The sequence below is a fragment of the Mirounga angustirostris genome, unplaced genomic scaffold, assembly GCF_029215605.1.
Source record: "Mirounga angustirostris isolate CCGP_5_RB_7025 unplaced genomic scaffold, mMirAng1.0.hap1 SCAF_4, whole genome shotgun sequence".
Taxonomy (NCBI): domain Eukaryota; kingdom Metazoa; phylum Chordata; class Mammalia; order Carnivora; family Phocidae; genus Mirounga; species Mirounga angustirostris.
The window spans coordinates 175,089,405-175,109,448 of record NW_026991712.1 but is presented as its reverse complement, the minus strand read 5'-3'; the positions used below and the strand labels follow the sequence as shown (position 1 = coordinate 175,109,448).

At 39.7% G+C, this 20,044-nt stretch overlaps 1 protein-coding gene across 20 annotated transcripts in view; it reads right to left on the bottom strand.

Annotated features, from left to right (window-relative positions):
- Positions 1–20,044, bottom strand: part of EIF4G3 (eukaryotic translation initiation factor 4 gamma 3) — a 338,664-nt gene that overhangs the window by 27,761 nt on the left and 290,859 nt on the right. For all 20 annotated transcript variants that reach the window (XM_064589816.1, XM_064589800.1, XM_064589806.1 and 17 more), the window contains 8 exons: positions 19,444–19,548; positions 17,334–17,466; positions 14,505–14,599; positions 12,216–12,309; positions 10,186–10,303; positions 7,624–7,844; positions 5,793–5,911; positions 187–359 (listed from right to left, as the gene is read on the bottom strand). In XM_064589816.1, coding sequence (XP_064445886.1) covers positions 187–359; positions 5,793–5,911; positions 7,624–7,844; positions 10,186–10,303; positions 12,216–12,309; positions 14,505–14,599; positions 17,334–17,466; positions 19,444–19,548 — 1,058 coding nt within the window. The remainder of the gene's footprint in view (positions 1–186; positions 360–5,792; positions 5,912–7,623; positions 7,845–10,185; positions 10,304–12,215; positions 12,310–14,504; positions 14,600–17,333; positions 17,467–19,443; positions 19,549–20,044) is intronic.

Here is a 20,044-nt window from a genome sequence, read left to right as displayed (position 1 = left end):
GCCCTAGCACAATATACACCAAATGCCATCATATCCACCAACATACTATCAAAATATTATACATCAACACATTATACTGGACATAATTTTACTCTATGAAAACAAATACTTAAAAATATATGTATTTTTAAAATGAACTACTCAAGAGCCTAGGAACTGAATACCACTCTTGAGGAGGATACTGACCCTTTGAAAATGTCCTGTTTGCTGAGTTTTTCTGATTGCACCAGCTGATAGAGTAATTGGCCCATGTGATCCCTGGTGATCTGGCTCCTTTCCAGGGTGGACTCCACTCCCATTCTCACAAACACGTGTAGCAGGCCCTGGGCATTCAGCTCTTCCACACACTGCATGGCTTCCTGTTCAAACAGCAAATAAAAGCTTACTCTAAAACCTGGATCCCATTACCAGAGTGTTAAAACAAGTGTTTAAAATCTTATACTTATGACAAAGTGAGTAGAAAGCTCCACAAACAAGATAGTTTTCAAATTTTTTTTTTTTTTTTTTTTTATTCATGAGAGAGAGAGGCAGAGGCAGAGGGAGAAGCAGGCTCCCCATGGAGCAGGGAGCCCGATGCGGGACTCGATCCCAGGACCCTGGGATCATGACCTGAGCCGAAGGCAGACGCTTAACCGACTGAGCCACCCAGGCGTCCCCCAATTTTTTTTTAAACATTAATATAGCTCGGTAAATTGCAGGCTGATATGGGCAATATTAGTCATATTTAAAAACAAAAGAATAGAGGATCTTTACAAGGTTAATGTATTTAGGTTAACAATTTCACTACAGATTACTCAAAGAACCAGAATCAAAAATGTATTTTTCTAAAAATGTTTACCTGTGTTACACTCATTTAAAAAACTGAAAATGGCATATCATGAAACAGATTCAATATCATGAGTCAAACGATTCAATGTGGCAACTGAGAGAATTCTGTTTGGGTCTGTTAATATTTGCAAAATCTTCAGTGAAGGTCTTCCTTCCTAGGCATTAAGGTTAGCTTAGGTACTAAAACCTTCTAGGAAGTTCTTGGGGCGTGGGGCTTGTGAAATGGTCCTTACCACAGGGTGATCTGGCTAGGTTCGTGTCTTTGAAGCCTGGAAGCCAGGGTTGCTGAATCACCAATCTGTAACAGCAGTGGGCGCCTCCCTGCCCTCAGCTACTCAACTCTGAGTCCAAAATGCTTTGCTTGAAACCTCTGAAGAGAGTAGCTCTTCTGAGGGGGAAGATACGTGTGAGAAGGGCAGCCTCCTGACTGAGGAAGGGAGGAAGGCACATCTAGGTTTCTCACCACTGCTTTATTTCCCCTCTGCTCTTTTATTTCATACCTCCCCCACATCCACTTTTTATTTAAAACACTTTCAAACTACAGAGAAATTGAAGAGTACAATGTACACATATATAGCTTCACTTCATTTGTGATTCATCAATTGTTAGTTCTCTTTACATATATATAAGGATTTTAATATCCATATAATGTCAATAAAAATACTGTCTGATAGGGGGGCCTGGGTGGCTCAGTAGTTAAGCATCAGACTTGTGATTTCAGCTCAGGTCAGGATCTCATGGGTCGAGAGAGATGGAGCCCTGCATCCGGCTCCACACTCAGCAGGGAGTCTTCTTGAGATTCTCTCCCTCTGCCCCTACTCAGGCTTGCTTGCTTTAAAATAAATAAATCTTTTATCGCTTCTCGGCCTTTTGGCTAAGATCAAGTGTAAAATAAATAAATCTTTAAAAAAAATGCTATCTGAGGGCACCTGGGTGGCTCAGTCATTAAGTGTCTGCCTTTGGCTCAGGTCATGATCCCAGGGTCCTGGGATTGAGCCCCGCCTGCATCGGGCTCCCTGCTCAGCGGGAAGACTGCTTCTCCCTCCCTCTCCCACTCCCCCTGCTTGTGTTTCCTCTCTTGCTGTGTCTCTCTCTGTCAAAGAAATAAAATCTTTAAAAAATAAAAATAAAAAAAAATAAATGTTATCTGATATATATATATATATATATATAGTATATATTCAAAATGTCCACAATTGTCCCCAAATGTCCAATATAGCTTTTTGTTGTTGTTCTAGGATACAACGAAAAACCCAACATCACATGTCAGGGTGCATGATGTCTCTTTAGACTACTTTACTCTAGATCAGTCCTTTCTTTCCCTTCTATCTTTTTATGACATTGGTATTTTTGGAAACATTCGGCCCAGGTGTCACGTAAAACTGTCTTAAATACACTTTTAACCAATCAATCCTTCCTTTTTCAGCCCCATGTGCACCTTATGCACATTCATAGCCTATTGAGTAAATGACCACCCATCCTTCTAATTTATAACTTCCAGAATGTTGCTGCTGTCTATTCCCTATGGTCCTTACCCTTGTGAGTTCCTCATTTTAAAGTCCATCATCATTATAATGCTTTTTCAGGAGAGCATGGAAATGAATGCACATATCTTTAGTATTTAACCTGAATTGATTAAATGTCTTCATTTTTTAAAAAAGATTTTATTTTTAAGTAATCTCTACAGCCAACATGAGGCTCGAACTCACGACCCGAGATCAAGAGTCTCATGCTCTCTCGACTGAGCCAGCCAGGTGCTCCATGAAGTGATTAAGTGTCTTCCAGTGGGAATTTATTCACTGGATCTGCATACAGGGTCAACTAACTAGATCACTGTACTTTTAAAAAAAAGATTTTATTTTTAAGTAATCTCTACACCCAACGTGGGGCTCGAACTTACAACCCCAATACCAAGGGTCACATTGCTCTACTGACTGAGCCAGCTAGGCGCCCCTTTATCATGGTACTTTTAATGTCTCAGCAATTCATAATCTTGCCCTTTCCCTGATTTTCCCATGGTTTGACTCTTACTTCTTTCAGTACTCAGCTGAAAGGACACCTCCCATGGTCTCTGTGACTGCCCAATCACTGGCTATCATATCACCTAGTTTTACTTCTCTGCACTGAAACATTATTTTTCTTTTTGTATTTGTTGTTTATTTATTAGCTATCTTTAGGGCAACTCTTTATCTCCCATTAGAAGGTAAGTTCCACAAATGACCCACAGAAGTAGACTATGTTGTTCACTATATATACTACAGAATATCCAGGCAGTCTTCCCAAAATGTGGCTGGCACATTTTAGGTACTCAATGACTATATATCACAGAGGCTAAAAACACAGGGTGTAGAGTTAGACGAATGTAGGTTTGAATCCCGGCTCTGCTACTTACTACTATGTGAGTTTAGGAGTGTAACAATCTTTCAGTCTTAACTACTTGTCATAGAGTTACTGTGAGGAATATACATAAGAAAAGGACTGGGCACACTGCCGAACACAAAACAAAGGCTCAATAAATATTAATTTGTATTATTATTTTTTAAAATTTATTTATTTATTTGAGAGAGAGAGACAGAATACGAGCTGGGGGAGGGGCAGAGGGAAGAGGAGAGAGAATCCTCAAGCAGACTCCCCGCTAAGATCAATCTCAGAACCATGAGATCATGACCTGAGCCAAAATCAAGAGTTGGATGCTTAACCAACTGAGCCACCCAGGCACCCCAATTTTTTAATAATAATAGCACCTACTAAGATGCTAGAAAAACCTCTTTCTTAGGAGGTGCTCTGTAAGCCTTTAGCACAACATATTAATACACTAAAGGTAATAAGATATAATCTATGCTCTGAAACTACAAGCCTAATTTTATTATTTTTTAAAAAATATTTTAAGTAATCTTTACACCTAACGTGGGCCTCAAACCTACAACAACTCTGAGATCAAGAGTTGCATGCTCTCCCGACTGAGCCAGCTAGGTGCCCCATTTTTATATTCTTAAGTAATCTCTATTCCCAATGTGGGGCTCGAACTCATGAGCCTGAGACCATGAGTCACATGCTCTACTGACTGAGCCAGCCAGGCGCCCCTAGAAAGCTAATTTTACTTTTTATTTTTATTTATTTATTTTTTTAAAGATTTTATTTATTTATTAGCAGGAAAGAGACCACAAGCAGGGGGAGCGGCAGGCAGAGGGAGAGGGAGAAGCAGGCTAAGCAGGGAGCCCGATGCAGAACTCGATCCCAGGACCCTGGGATCATGACCCGAGGGGAAGGCAGACGTTTAACCAACTGAGCCACCCAGGCGCCCCTAGAAAACTAATTTTAAATCCTGAGTAGGCTACTTATCAGCAGCATGGCCCAGAGCGAGTTATTTTACATCTTTGCCTCTCAGTTTCCTTATCTATAAAAATGGCTATTATAATAATAATAGTATTATTATTAGGGAGGATGATCAAGAGGATGATCCTCCTGAGGATTAAATGAACTAATACATATAAAATATGTAGAACAGCACACCTAGCACATAGTAAGCCCCACTATGTCTGACAATATTACCTGGTTCTTATCATCACTGTACAGCAGAGCTGCCTTGTACATTGTACAGTGAAATTCCTGAGTCCTTGGGCGCCTGAGTGGCTCAGCTGGTTAAGCATCTGCCTTCGGCTCGGGTCATGATCCTGGGGTCCTGGGACCAAACCCCACATCAGGCTCTCTGCTCAGTGGGAAGCCTGCTTCTCCCTCTCCCTGCCGCTCCCCGTGCATGTGCTTTCTTTCTCTCCCTCTCTCTGTCAGATAAATAAAATCTTAAAAAAAAAAAAGAAAGAAAGAAAGAAAAAAGAAATTCCTGAGTCTTCTGACTTCCATCTGACTCTGTTTCTTCCATCCTGCAGGCCAGGCCTAGGGCTGATTTTTCAGACAGCCCTCCTGTTGCACTTAGGTGTTACTAAGGTCTTTTTTTCCCTATGTCTCCAGTTCATCATAGGGTCACTGACAGAGTATATCCTCTCCAACTACCTGGCTCATCATCAAAATTTCTTAGTACTTCTTCTCAATTTTGGACAATTTCAGAGGCTTGAGGGTTTTGGAAGGCTGGGCTATAGTTAATCAAGGTGACTGTTAAGTAGAGAAAGCAGATAATGACTACACTTGAAAGAACAAGTAAACTTGAAAGAATTTTTAATATAATGCCAAAGCAAAAATAGTTAATATATCTGACAAATAATTTAACAGATAAGCCTCTCTCTGCTGACTCCAGATCCCTAAACTAGGTACTGTTATATGATCTTCCTAAGACCCATAGGTCTACTGTCATTTATTATAACTACAATTTAAATACTTAATCTGTGGAGTTAAGTCTTTATGATCTGTCTCTGCCACGAGACTATAGGGCTCATGAAGTCAGGCATTATGTCTATCTTATTCACTACCATCTTAAAACGAAGATCAAAGAGAAGGCTAGGGCTAAAGAACGGCAGATTCAAAGCTGGGTCTTGAATGTTTCACTTAGGCTGTCTGACCTTGACACAGTGCTGATTCTTGGGTGCCTCAGTTTTCTACTTAGGAAATAAATATAAAGTAACATCAGCCATACTTCAAAGTTAATACAAGAATGATAATAAAATGATTGTAAAGATCACGAGAGGCAATATATAGGGAGACAGGAATTCCTAATAATGGTGATGTGTTGTTTTTTGTTCATGAGTATCAAAGTCAATGTGGTTATCCCACAGTGGGGATGGACTGGTGGCCATTCTCCCTTCCTGCCATGTGATCCTGGGAACTCCATTATCAATTTAAAAGAGAATAGTTGGCAAGAGTGCATCAGAGTTGTGCAAACTCAACTGTGTGGGACTTGGATTACTCACTCTAAGTCTTAGTGACAAGTGACTTAGACCACAGCCTAGTTACTATATCTGTTATGGGGCTTTCTGTGTTGTTGCCCTTTTTTTTTTTTTAATTTCGTTTACCTTAAAATCATTAATGTGTAGAAATTCATCAATGATAGATTTGGACTTCTTCTCCATCTCCAATTCTGACAATGCTGGCTTGTCAGGAGCTGATGTTGCTGGAATTTCTGGTTTCATTACTAGTGAGGTTAAAAAAAGTGAAAGTAAAAATGACAAAAATTATCATTAAAATGGTGGGATTATGGCTGACAATATTTATGTGTTGTTACACTGAGTTTTCCATAAAAGCATTAGATACAAATTTGACAAGGCAAGACATCTAAAAGCAGAAAAAAGAAATGTTTATTGTAGCATAGATATACACACCAAGTAACTCCATATTCTACAATTAAAAGAATATAGGGATATGGTAAACTTTTATAATTAAAGCCTTTTGGTTCCTTTCTGCACTTTGATTCTTCTCCACTGCTTCAATGACGAAGAGCACATGAAGCTTGCACAATCATGCACAGAACTCTAACCACACTGGCCTTTGGCAGTTGCTTGAACATGCCATGGTTCTACCTACTTATTATTACTTTGCTCATGGTGCTCCTCCTGGATGGAATACTCTTTCTCTCTGCTCCATACCCATTCCTCCCTATAAATCTATTTAAATCCTACTGGTCCATCAGACCTGAGGGAAGCCTTCCCTGACATATCTGTGTCAATTCTAGATAGTTCTTTGTTAAGTACTCTCTTAGAACTCCGCTCCTCTCCTCCATAGCATTTTTCTCAGTTTGTACTTGTATATGACTGAAGGCTGAGAGGGAGATCCTGTGCCCACAATTCACCAGGTGGTCAGTGTGCATGTAGTGAATAAACGAATGACCCAGACAATAAACATAAACATGCAGAGAGCAGCTGTGCTATATTATTTACCGCACACATGATATTTTCATGCCCTATCTTTTTATGTTCCCCAAATACCTACCATAGATAAGAAAGCCACATGTCCCAAAGCTAAAAGACCTGAAGTCTAGAGTTGGGAGAAGACATTTCAATTTGTCTTTGAATCCATTTAGATACTATAGTTAGGAAACATAATTTAAATACTGAAACAAATTTGGAAGCTATAAAAATGTTATAAACAACCAGTATCACTTCAGAATTAAGATTTTAAGAATGCTTAAAATTACCTTTAATCTATTTTTCATTGTTGCCATCATCATCATCATCATCATGACATCTAGTACCTTTTTGAAAATCTGTATTTATCAGATAATGTTCTAAGTATTTACCTGTTTTAACTTCTCATTTAATCTTGACCATAATTCTATAAGGGAGGTACATTTACTAACCCCATGTAACAGATGAGGAAATAGAAACACAGATAAGGTTACATTCATGATAGTAATTTTTAGAGCATTATCGGAGTTGGTCCTCCTGTCATACGCATACTAAACATGTACAAAAACCACAGAAGTTACCAAGATTAAGGTAGCAAAAGACGATCTGACATTTCCTCTTAGGTTTGCCTTGCAGTGGCTCAATAATGTGAGAATTTTCATACATTTGAGGGCTCTACAAAGCACATGCACTCTAATGCACAGTGAGTTGTTATTTTGAGAACTTGTAAGAAATTCAGATTGCTTAATATACAGCAAGTGGCTCTCGTCACCATCACACTTACTAGACAAAGGGAAAAATTTATAAATTACTGAACAAAGGGGTAACCTGGGAAATGAGAACAATGTTACAAAACTATGAAGGAGCGCTTTACCTTTGAAGACACCAGTGTGTTATTATCACACATTGATTCTGAAATCTACACAGGCACAAGGTCTCCTCTGTATTTCTAATTCCACATTTAAGGCCCAAATCTCCTACCTATATGTATCAAGTCTCTCACCTGACTCCCGGGCCTTGTTTCGGTCAACCTCAGCACTGTTCCTTTCCACATCCATGCCTCCCGTAAGCTGTTTCACGGTCTCTAGCATCTCTCTGCGTTGCTCTTCTTGAGACTGATTGTCCAACAGGTCTTTGCTGCTGCCACCCCTCATGAAAGTATTGGGACGAGCTGCTGCAGATGGAAGGGGCTTATCATTCTTCTCTCTGCCCATGCTTCCACGACTTAAAAGACAAAATACACTTTTCAGAAGAAACCACCCCATTCCCTATATATTCAAATTATAAAATAACACTTAGGTTTTCTGAAAGTATGCAGAGTAATTTTTCACACATAACTTCAAAGATGTGAGGCACCAATTATACTTCAAACTGTATTTATATAAACAAGTAAAATCAGTGCTTTCAAGAGAATGTTAAGCATGCTTTTACTTTTTTCGCAAATGTTAAAAGGGATACTACTTAAAATTTTAAAATGCCAATGGCAACTCTTTTAGTTTTTAAATTTTTTTACGAATAAAGAAGACAATGATGAATGTATGAGCTAAAAAAGTGAGAGAATACCAAACAAACATGGTATCACTATGTATCATATAGTGAACTGTTCTATTGGTTGGCTTACAGAGAATGAATAAAGACCTATAATTACCTGTAATTACAAATTACAGAATTTATTCAGAAACTTCAAATATAAGTAAAATATTTTGAGAACCAAGTAGAAGTAGGTTTTGTTTTGTTTTTTGTTTTTTTTTTCAAAGATTTATTTGACAGCAAGAGACACAGCGAGAGAGGGAACATAAGCAGGGGGAGGGGGAGAGAGAGAAGCAGGCTCCCTGCTGAGCAGGGAGCCCGATGCGGGGCTTGATCCCAGGACCCTGGGATCACGACCCGAGCCGAAGGCAGACACTTAATGACTGAGCCACCCAGGCGCCCCTAGAAGTAGGTTTTTAAAAAAGATTTATTTTTGAGAGAGAGCGAGAGCACGGGTCTGAGTGCAGGGGGGAGGGGCAGAAGGAGAGGGAGAGAGTCCCAAGCAGACTCTGTGCTGAGCCTAATCTGATCACATGACCCCGAGATCACGACCTGAGCTGAAACTGAGAGTCGGATGCTTAACCGACTGCCTCACCCAGGCACCCCAGAAGTAGTTTTTGCATGGCCAAAGTCACACAGTTTATTTAAGAGAGAATCTTCCTATCTCCCTATTTACTCCCTATACGTCCTGTTTTAGATAATTCTAATGAGCTGGGCAAATAGTTCCTTGGCCCATAGCAGATCAGGAGCAGCAAATTAAAAGGGAGAGAAGAGAAATGACTAGAGGCACAACAATGATCTAACCTCTGAAAGAACATACACAAGTACTCAAAATGCAGAGCCATCAGGGGAAATTTATGGCAGAGCAAAGAGCCACAAATACTTCAATAGCATAAATGATGCTTTTTTAAAAAAAATTTATTTATTTATTTGACAGAGAGACACAGCAAGAGAGGGAACACAACAAGCAGGGGGAGTGGGAGAGGGAGAAGCAGACTCCCCGCTGAGCAGGGAGTCCAACGCAGGGCTCGATCCCAGGACCCTGGGATCATGACCCGAGCCGAAGGCAGATGCTTAACAACTGAGCCACCCAGGCACCCCACAAATGACGCTTAGTGGTAATCTGAGCCATCATTAAAAGTTGAATTATGCTAAGTATATTTTGTTGCAGAAGCCAAGGGAACAGTAACATAGTTTAGAAAGTCTACCTGGTCAAACTGATTACAAAAATTAAAAAAAAAGTTTGAGAGCTTAAAGCAACTTTAGCACTAAAAGCGCTTAAGTCAAAAATTTTGAGGGGCGCCTGGCTGGCTCAGTTGGTAGATTGTGTGACTCTTGATCTTGGGGTTGTAAGTTCGAGCCCCATGCTAGATGTAGAGATTACTTAAATAAATAAAATTTTAAAAATTTAAAATTTTAAAAAATAAAAAATGTTTTCTGTCATTATTCTATAGGTCTTTATTCTCTGTAAGCTAACCAACGAAACACTTCACTATATCAGTCCTACGAAAATGAAAGTAGACAGTAAAATACAGAGAATAGTGAGAAACGAAGGAGAGCCTCAAACATAACTTGAAAAACAGCGTGACTGAAAAACATATGGATAGACTATCCATTCGCTTTAATTCATGTGCTTCAGAGTGTTAGGTTAATCTAGAGCATACTGAGGCATTAGTTTAGCAAGCCCTCCACCAGCCTCCAGGGCTATTTGGGTGGGTCTAGTTTCTTAAGAAGCAAGCTATTAGAAACTTGACAGGTAACCTGCTCTTCCTTTCCACCCCATCCCAAATCTACCACTCAATTATGTTCTTATCTTGGAAATTACAAAATGTGAAGATCAAAGGAGAAAAAGAAAAAGAAAATCAACCTTAGGGATAAAAGGTATCCATGCCATAAAGATGATTATCATAGTCTATGTGGGCATGCCTGTGTGTGTGTGTGTGTGTGTGTGAGAAAGACAGAGAGAGAGAGAGAGAGAGAGAGAGAATGATACAAAGAGAACAGACATTGACAAGTAGGTCAGTCAACTTCTTACCTGGTTAAGGTCCGTCGGGAATCAAACTCTAAAGGTGTAGATGATGTAGACCCTGAAGGTGCTGGAGGTTGCAAAGCAGAGAATCTGTTTAAACTGGAAGCACTTGACCGTAAGGCATCTATAGGTGTTGAGGATTGAGGGAAAAAAAAAAATACAAATTGCATGATAAAAATGCAGCTGCCTTTTTTTTTTTTAAGATTTTATTTATTTATTTGAGAGAGAGCATGAGTGGTGGGGAGGAGCAGAGAGGGAGAGGGAGTAGCAGACTCCCGGATGAGCAGAACCTCGGGATCATGACCTGAGCCAAAGGCAGACGCTTAACGGACTGAGCCACCCAGGCATCCCTCAAATGCAGCTTCTAAGTCATCTGCCTCCCTTGGGAGAAAGGTGGATTGTTGGAGACTAGGTATTCCTAACAAGCCTAACAAGGTTATGTCAATCTCCTGGTCCATAGACCATACTCAGAAGCATAATGTTAGAAGGAATTTGTCTGTCTGAGGGATGGGGTAACTGGGTGATGGGCATTAAGGAGGGCACTTGATGTAATGAGCACTGGTTATTATATGCAACTAATGAATCACTAAACTCAACCTCTGAAACTAATAATACACTACATGTTAATTAAATAAGAATAAAAAAGAAGGAATTAGCCTGCAAAAAACCCCCAAAACTTAGAAATCTTTGTTCACTACAACCATTTGCTGCTTTAAAAACATAATAAATTATCCTAGGTAGGGAAGGGGGTGGGAATGGTAGACAGGGAAGGAGACAGCCAAGCAAAAATAAAACACAATACTACACTTACAAAAGCTAATATAAATCCTATGTATTTATATGTAAAATTTGCATGTGGGCTTAAGTGAATAACAAATTTTTTTAAGGGTTTGTTTTTTTAATTTATTTGTCAGCGAGAGAGAGAGAGCACAAGCAGGGGGAGCGGCAGGCAGAGGGAGAAGCAGGCTCCCTGCTCAGCTGATCTGGGACTTGATTCCAGGACCCTGGGATCATGACCTGAGCTGAAGGCAGACACTTAACTGACTGAGCCACCCAGGCATCCCAATAACACAATTTTTTAAAATTTAAAGAATCAAAGATCAAAATTACTTAGTACAAGGGAAATATGGAAAAGGGTTAACACTGAAGTTTTTTACTTTCCTTTGGACTTCCTTGGCTTTTTAAAAAGATGTGTTTGTGATGATCTAAACATTTGAGTCCTAAGGTAAAATCTCTCAAAATCTTTTTTTTTTTTAAAGATTTTATTTATTTGACAGAGAGAGACACAGTGAGAGAAGGAACACAAGCAGAGGGAGTGGGAGAGGGAGAAGCAAGCTTCCCGCCGAGCAGGGAGCCCGATGTGAGACTCGATCCCAGGACCCTGGGACCATGACCTGAGCCTAAGGCAGACATTTAACGACTGAGCCACCCAGGTGCCCCCAAATCTGACTTTTGATAAATATTTTGAAAAATATTTCACTCTAGTTCTTTTAAAACTCCCTTTTACAATTCTTTTTTTTTTTTTTTAAGATTTTATTTATTTATTTGAGAGAGAGGGAATGAGAGACAGAGAGCATGAGAGGGAGGAGGGTCAGAGGGAGAACCAGACTCCCTGCCGAGCAGGGAGCCCGATGCGGGACTCGATCCCGGGACTCCAGGATCATGACCTGAGCCGAAGGCAGTCGCTTAACCAACTGAGCCACCCAGGCGCCCCTACAATTCTTTTTCTTAGCAAAATGAGTTTTCTTTTTCATTTGGGGTACTAGTAATTTCTCTAATTATACTGAGTTTGTGAGTATCAACTTTAACAAGGGAACCTAAGAGATTAAAGTTTTAAACAGCCTAACTGAACTAAAAAAACTGTAAATATTTAAAATACCTAAGGATCCATAGTGAGAGGGAGACCAGTAAGTTTGGGCACGCTTCATCTATTGATCTTTTCCTAAAACCATTATTAAATGATTGTGGGAATGTGCTATAAGGTGAATACTGACAGACCACACCCAGGTTCCCAAGAAGGGACACTTCATACTTACCAGTCTCACTTGCCTTTGCTCCACCACTGCTGCCCTTTCCCCAACTGCCCAGCTGTGCTTTAGGTACCAGCTGAATTTTCTCATCAATTGTGGGCTGTAATATAAGTGACCACAAACCAATTATAGGAAACATTCGAGAACAGTTTATCTTCTTTTTCCATAAAGATTTATTTATTTTAGAGAGAGACAGTGAGCATGCATGCGAGTGGCGGGGAGAGGCAGAGGGAGAAGGAAAGAGAGAATCTCAAGTGAACTCCCCACTGAGCACAGAGCCCAATGCTGGGCTCGATCTCATGACCCTGAAATCATGACCTGAGTTGAATTCAAGAGTCAGCTGCTCAACCGACTCAGCCACCCAGGTGTCCCTAGAATGGTTTATCTTCTTTTCCCCTTCAGTGCAGTGAAAACCAACTTGGGCAAAAAAAAAAGTCCTTGGAATGCCAATTTAAGAAATACAAACTGGAGCTGTTCACATTCACATGGGATTCTGGTGGACCCTTAATTACTTTCCTGGAATCCAGCTTCCACAAAACAGTTTGGAACCACTGGTCTGGAGAATGCGTTCAGGTCCTCTAAGATGGTACACCATTTGACTAAATGTAAGCAATTTCTAGTAATTCCTCCTGTCTAGTAATGCCCAGTGAATATATAAATTTTGTATACTACAAAATTAACTCATTAATCTCTTCACATTACTGTTAGAAAACAGGTCAGATGGCACAAAGGGAGTTCATATTTCAGCAAAGCCTAATACGTGGGTGATAAGGATGGAGAAGTGGAATGGCAGTATTCAATAAAAGGGAGTAAGAAAAAAGTGAATATAGGATATTAGACAGGAAGTTAAGATGCCTCTCTAAGGTTTAATCCCCCAAACACAACTTTAGCAAAAGTGAATAGAATTAGAATGTAATACTAATTAGAAAACACATACCACAGTAAGCTGCAATGCAGTTCTTTGTAGTAAAAGTGTTCATAAATTCCAATAGTGCTGCCTTGCTCTACCACATGCTGTCACACAAATCTCTCCCAGTTAACAATGCATTTGTTTAAAGGTTTTGAACTTTTTCTAGAGTATTTAAGTAGAGTACCTATAGAGTAACTACCTCAATATACACAAAATTTATTTTAAAAGAGTTTACAAGCTTGAAAAATTTAATAATGTTGTAGTTTTAATACCAAAATTATTCTTTTTTATAGCATCCATGCATGGAAACAATATTTAAAAACACAAATATTATTTTCAAAGATGTTGGGGTTGATGTTGGAGGGATTCTCTTAACATAAGATTTTTGTTAAAACAGTCTCTTGCTAGAAACAGAAGTGGATGGGAATCAAGCTGTATTCAGCAATGGAATCCCTGCAATGAGACATAAATAACTAGAAGAATGTACCAGAATCTTAGAGAACAGGATCCTTGTTAATTAAAATCAAGAGCAATCTAGAGATGGAATGTTCTATCCTGAAGCAATACTTTGACATGAAGATGAAAATGACATAGCCCATCTTCTTCCAGTTTTCTCAGTCTTTCTTTCTGTCAGTTCTCTTCTTTCATTTGATGTTTCCACATTAGCTTTAGATTGCTATTAGTATCCTACTGGTAGGCTGCCAATTTTCAGAACTATGGAAAGTGTATTGCACAGGAAGGATCAAACTAGACTTCCAAATGATTTCTAAAACCCACTGGGCTGTAGAAGCTTCCACTTCTACAAAAGGTAATGCCACTTTCTCTATGTTCTCCAAGGTTCTTCACCTGACTTACAGTGATCAACTTCTGCTGAAAACATCTGCTAAGAGAAACCTATTTCCTCTTACCGCCCATGGATTCTCAAGAGAGAAGAAGGCAGAACATATTAAATCTTCATCACAGAATGATTTCTAGTAGTAGGTCTTCTGTGCTTTCTTTTAGGCTTTGGATATGGCAAACCATTATATTCCTTTCAAGTAAGGCTTAAACAGATAGTTGCTTCTTCCCCAGAGCTAAGGATACATTGTATAAAGCTTATAATTTATAGCTTCTTTAGTATCATTATCATCATCTCTCTTATAGTAAGCATCTTTTAACTTGAGGAATTAAACTTGTCCCTTCCACCTTAGTAAACCCTCCAAGAAATGAGAACACCAGGACAAGTAGTAAGAACACACGGATCAATACTGACTTGTAGAAAATCTGCATTAAAAAAAACACTCCCCAATAAAATCTGCAGTATGGCTGTTTTATATGAACAAGAAATAATTTTGAGAGTCACGTTCTCAGGCTGTTATAAGTTGTGTTTTAAATGTCATACTCACCTTAGTGATTTTAAGGAATTTTGAGGGGTCTAGTACCCGACTATTCTTGGCCCCTTGTACAGTGTTCCATCCACCTTCATCCACTCTCTGGACGCCTGCAGGGAGAAAAGAGTGAACCAGTCTCTCATCTACCTCAAGTCAGTTTGACAGTGAAAGAGTGAGCAGTATTTTCAACTCAGCAGCTCCAATGAAAATCAAGGAAAAGGACAAAAGAGATTGTTAAAGCACTGCTGACAATCTCTTTAACATCCAGGACGAAATGAAGATATCAGGTAGAAATACCTGAGAGCCGACCTAGGAGAAAGTAACTGATATAAGAGATTCAGTGCTAGACACACAAGGGCCAAATCTAGTGTTTATAGTGCATGATTAGAACACTTCAGGAGAAATCAGATGGAAATTATTTATTACAAAGTTTATTTCACTTAATAGTGTCAAATGACACAGTACACTTGGCTCATTTCCCCAAAACCTGCTTCTCCAAACCATCAGCTGCTCAGGCAGAAACCCCTGATTCCTATTTCTCTCACACTTGGCAGCAAATCTTGTCAGTTCAACCTTTACAATATATTCAGCATCTAGCTTCTTCTTATTACTACCAACACTACCATTTTGGTTTTCACCAGCAACACTTGGTCGATTAGTATAAAAACATCTTCACTAGCTCCACTGCTTCCACCCTCAACTGTCTGTATCATGGCGGTCAGCATGACCCTAATTAAGTGTAAGTCAGGTCCTGTCACTTCTCTACTCAAAACACTCCTGTTAATCTCTCCATCTCACTCAGACAAAAAACTGTATTACTTCTAAATGGCCTACAAGCTCTGAGTAATCCAGCCTCCTGCCTCTCAAATCCCATCTTCCACTACTCTCTCCCTATGCTCTTTGCTTTAGCCACACTGGCCTCTTTGCGGTTCCCTGAAAATGCTACCTCAGAGCTTTTTACTTACTATTCCTTTTGCCTAAAAACCTTTCCCCAGATATCCATGTGGCTTAATTCCTTCATACTTCCTTCAGGTTTTCACTCAAATTCTAACTTTAACAGGCACCCCAACCACCCTATTTAAACTTGCACCTTTACCCACCAAGCCTGGCACCACCCCCACTTCCTCCCTCTCTGTTTTATCTTTTTCTCTAGAATAAAATGATCTGACAAAATCACATATTTTATTTGAGCGTTTGTTGTCTATCCCCCTGATACTCTGTAAGCTGCACGAAGGAAGGGATTTTGTCTCTCCTGTTAAGTGATGGGCACTTAATATTTGTTGAATGTAAGACCACCAAACTGTCTATCCAAAAGCTTTTCTGATCCTCATATACGTGATTTTCTTTGTGCTGACATTACTGATCATGAACAAACTTGTTTCTTGTTCGTTTCTTATATCCTAGTACTCCTTCCTCTCCAGTTGTTCTTTATCTGTTACTTTTCCAAGAGTTGTTTTCTTCCTTTAGTCATCTGTGGACATCTTTCCATGGATTGGGCTTTCAATCTAGTTCAATAATAAATAAAAGTCATTATGTGAAAGGCACTCTGCTAGGTTCTATGGTGAGGAAGGTGAGAAGTGTGGTGTCCCATGAAACTTAAAAGTACACTTTCTTCCATGGAGGATTCATCTCTTGTAACTTCACTATGAGCTCTACTGTCTGTGATAAATAATAGTTAATGGTTGTTGAGTATTTACTATGTGCCATTTGCTATGCTGAACACTTTACATATTATGCCTCACTTCATCCTCACACAAATCCTATGAAGGAGGGCAGAAATTCAAACCCAAACAGTTTGATTCCAGAGTCTATGCTCTCAACCATTACACTTACATGACCCAGTAACTAGCGTGCTCACATAACAGCACAGTGGACAAATGAGTGCTCCTATCTGGATGCCCTCCTGCCATCCCAAAATAAACAGGCTTATGAGAAGAATGATCATTTCCCTTCTGAAAAAGTTTCCTCTTCCAATGTTCTTAAACTTAGTCAATGAATTTCCTATTTTCTCCAGTGTAAAATGCCTTCTATTTCACCTTTCACATTTCTTTCTTTTATAATTATTGTTACCAGGATTTCAGCAACGAAACATTTCTGAGTTCAGTGTACCCCTTTGATTCGTGTAAAAAGCAACAGATTTGTTTTATTTACATACCACTAGCATGATATTATCCCTTTGTTCAAAAATTTATGATGGCTCCTTAATGTCTACCGTGTACAAAGTCAAAAGTTCTTAATCTGGCTTCATTCTTCCAAACATTTTCCCACTGATTCTGAACACTTCAATTTTGCTCCAATCAGGCTTGTCTATGCCTCTTTCCAATATATGTTTATTTTAATTTCATGACTAAAATTACTCCTTTCCTTCCAAATATTTAGCATCCACCAGGACCCAGTTCAAGGGTGCCTTCCTCAAATAAAGATCTCTTCTAGCTTTCTTCTTCTCCTCTGAGTTTTAACAATCTTAATTGAGAATACATTTCATAATTGGTATTATCTTCTACTTGACAAATGTTCCCTTTATTAGTTTTGCCTTTCCAGATAAACCGTAAGCTTTCAGAGAAAAGGAACTATATCTTCCACTTCTTTTTATATCCCTCCCAATTCTGAGTATACAGAAGATGCTCAATAAAGTCTTGTTGTCAAGAAACCATGTTGAGTCCTGCATTCTTGGCTTTTACTCAAAAAACCAGTCTCCAGGTAAAACTGCTTCACTTACCAATTACCACTCTGTTCTTTGGTTTATTCTTTCTGATGTCATTTCATATCTAAATATAGAATTCTTGAACATCTGTCCTTCATCTCCCTAGTTTTCCTAACATCCCAGTGGACTCCACCCCTCACCTGTTCTTCTCTTCTCTTTGGTCATGAGCTGCTGGACCTTCCTTTGCTCTTCTTGTTCTTCTATTTTAGCCTCTTTGTGAATCTGTTCAATAGTTTTAGGCCCTTGATCTGCTCTTCGAGATACCCAATTGCACTACAAAAGAAGAAAATAACATTATCAGCTAGAAAACAAAAAACGAACATCACAAAATTTTGAAAATTTATTTTATACTTCTCACTGCTGGAAAAGTGTAAAATATATTTAAAATATGTACTACAGTACTTTTTTCATCTGTCTTACAGATGGCACCATGTGCAGTTTCGGATTAGAGACAAAGAATTAGTCTTGGGGCGCCTGAGTGGCTCAGTTGGTTAAGCATCAGACACTTGATTTCGGCTTGGGTCACGATCTCAGGTTAAGATTGAGCCCCACATCAGTCTCTGTGCTCAGCGGGGAGTCTGCTTGAGATTCTCTTTCCCTCTCCCTGTGCCCCTTATCCCCATGTGCCCTCTCTCTCAAATAAATCTTTAAAAAAATTTAAATTTGTCTCAATCAACCTTGAACTACTGTATACTGAGTATTCCAACAGCCAATGAATAAAAAGAGTGAAAGACTGATCCAAATGTATTTTTAAAAAATCAACTTGTGGGGGTGCCTGGGTGGCTCAGTTGGTTAAGCAACTGCCTTCAGCTCAGGTCATGATCCTGGAGTCCTGGGATCGAGTCCCGCGTCAGGCTCCCTGCTCGGCAGGGAGTCTGCTTCTCCCTCTGACCCTCCCCCCTCTCATGTGCTCTCTCTCTTTCAAATAAATAAATAAAATCTTTAAAAAAAAAATCATCTTGTGTATTTGTGAGGAGGAGCCAGGATAGGAATCAAGAAAGCTCAGAATTCTTTGGCCTTGTCTTAATCTGGGTTATTGGTACCCTAATTCATATCACATCCCATGGGGGCTCTAAATCGAGAATGACTAGCATTTTTCTTCCTCCCATATCATGGCTCTGATATCCTGCACAAAGTGCCACCTCTCTACCCTTTGGTTATCCTATTAAGGACAAGACAAGTTGTCTCATTACAATTATACTTCTCCACTTCCTTCCCAGCCATAATCCCAACATCTGATAGAAGTACAAGTAATTGAGGGCATGGGCGAAGAAGTTTTTTACATTTATTTACATTTGCTAGAGGCAAGGATGGCAAATAGGTTCAAATCAGCACACAAATTCTGATCACCTGGTAGTGGCTTTGGTAATAAGAAGAATAGTGAGGTGGAGATAAAGATAAAGAACCATCACCAGTGCTATGTAGTCTGGCTACAGGGCAGGGAAGAGCTAGGACCTGCATTCTTTCTCTAGTTTAGGGTCAGCTGTAGTAAGTAAGAAGAGAGAAAAGAGGTGGCAGTAGTAAACCCTGCACCTGTTATGAGAAATGAGAAGCAGTAGCAGCAGAACAGGAGGATATACAGGAAAAACAACAGAGAAGAAACACCATCTCCTATGAGCTGGGCACATTACATAATCACCTCACTGCAGCTTTGTAACACACATTCAAGGTAGGCAATATCCTCATTTTAGAGAATAAATATGTAAGGCTCAGGCAAGTTAATTTTTTTTTTTTTTAAGATTTTATTTATTTTGACAGAGAGGGACAGCGAGAGAGGGAACACAAGCAGGGGGAGTGGGAGAGGGAGAAGCAGGCTTCCCGAGGAGCAGGGAGCCCGATGCGGGGCTCGATCCCAGGACCCTGGGACCACGACCTGAGGCGAAGTCAGATGCTCAATGACTGAGCCACCCAGGTGCCCCTCAGGCAAGTTAATTATAATCATTTTGAAGATGAGGACTCCTGATTATTTAGCACCTTAAAACTAAATTTAACTGACCACAGTTTGAATTCAGAATGGCTGATTTAAAAAATGCAATGTGGTTTCATAATTAGCACAGAGAGAAGAAATGTAAGAGGCACGTATATATGCTTTGTATCCTTTCACACAGCTCTGTCATGGAAGTGAGTCAATTCAGTTCTGGGAGTCCTTCCTGTAGCATTAAGTTTTTACACATGTACATACTAGGACATCCTCCCCAGTCCAATTCCTCAAAAAAGACTGGAGTAGTTGCCTTACATTTTTCTACTTACCAGCCTTAGGTCTATCACATCCTGAAGCATGAATCGAATCCTAGATGAGGTTTTTCGTTCTTTCACGATTTTCTCCATCTGATTAAAATACTGGTCCATACGTGGCTGCAAGAGACAAAACCATTCAGTATTCCTGGCTGAGGAATTCTAGTGTAATTTTACCATATAAAACTTTTAAATGGCCTAGGAATACAACTTATAGCCAAAAGATAATGAGGTTGAATTTTTTTTTTTTAAGATTTTATTTACTTGACAGAGAGATAGAGCACAAGTAGGCAGAGCGGCAGGCAGAGGCAGAGGGAACAGACTCCCCACACTGAGTGGGAAGCCTGACGTGGGACTTGATCCCAGGACCCTGAGTTCATGACCTGAACCGAAGGCAGACGCTTAACGACCGAGCCACCCAGGCGCCTGAGGTTGAATTTTTAATTGAGCATATGATGCCCCAAAAAAAGATTATGTATGCTGAGGGCTCTAGTCATGTGACAGGCAAACAGAATGCAAATGGAAGTGTCAGGCTGCAGACCCTGGAACCTTCCTTAAGAGAGAGGTGGCCATGTCCTCTGCCCCTTTCCAACCTTCTCTGCTGAGAATGTAAGGA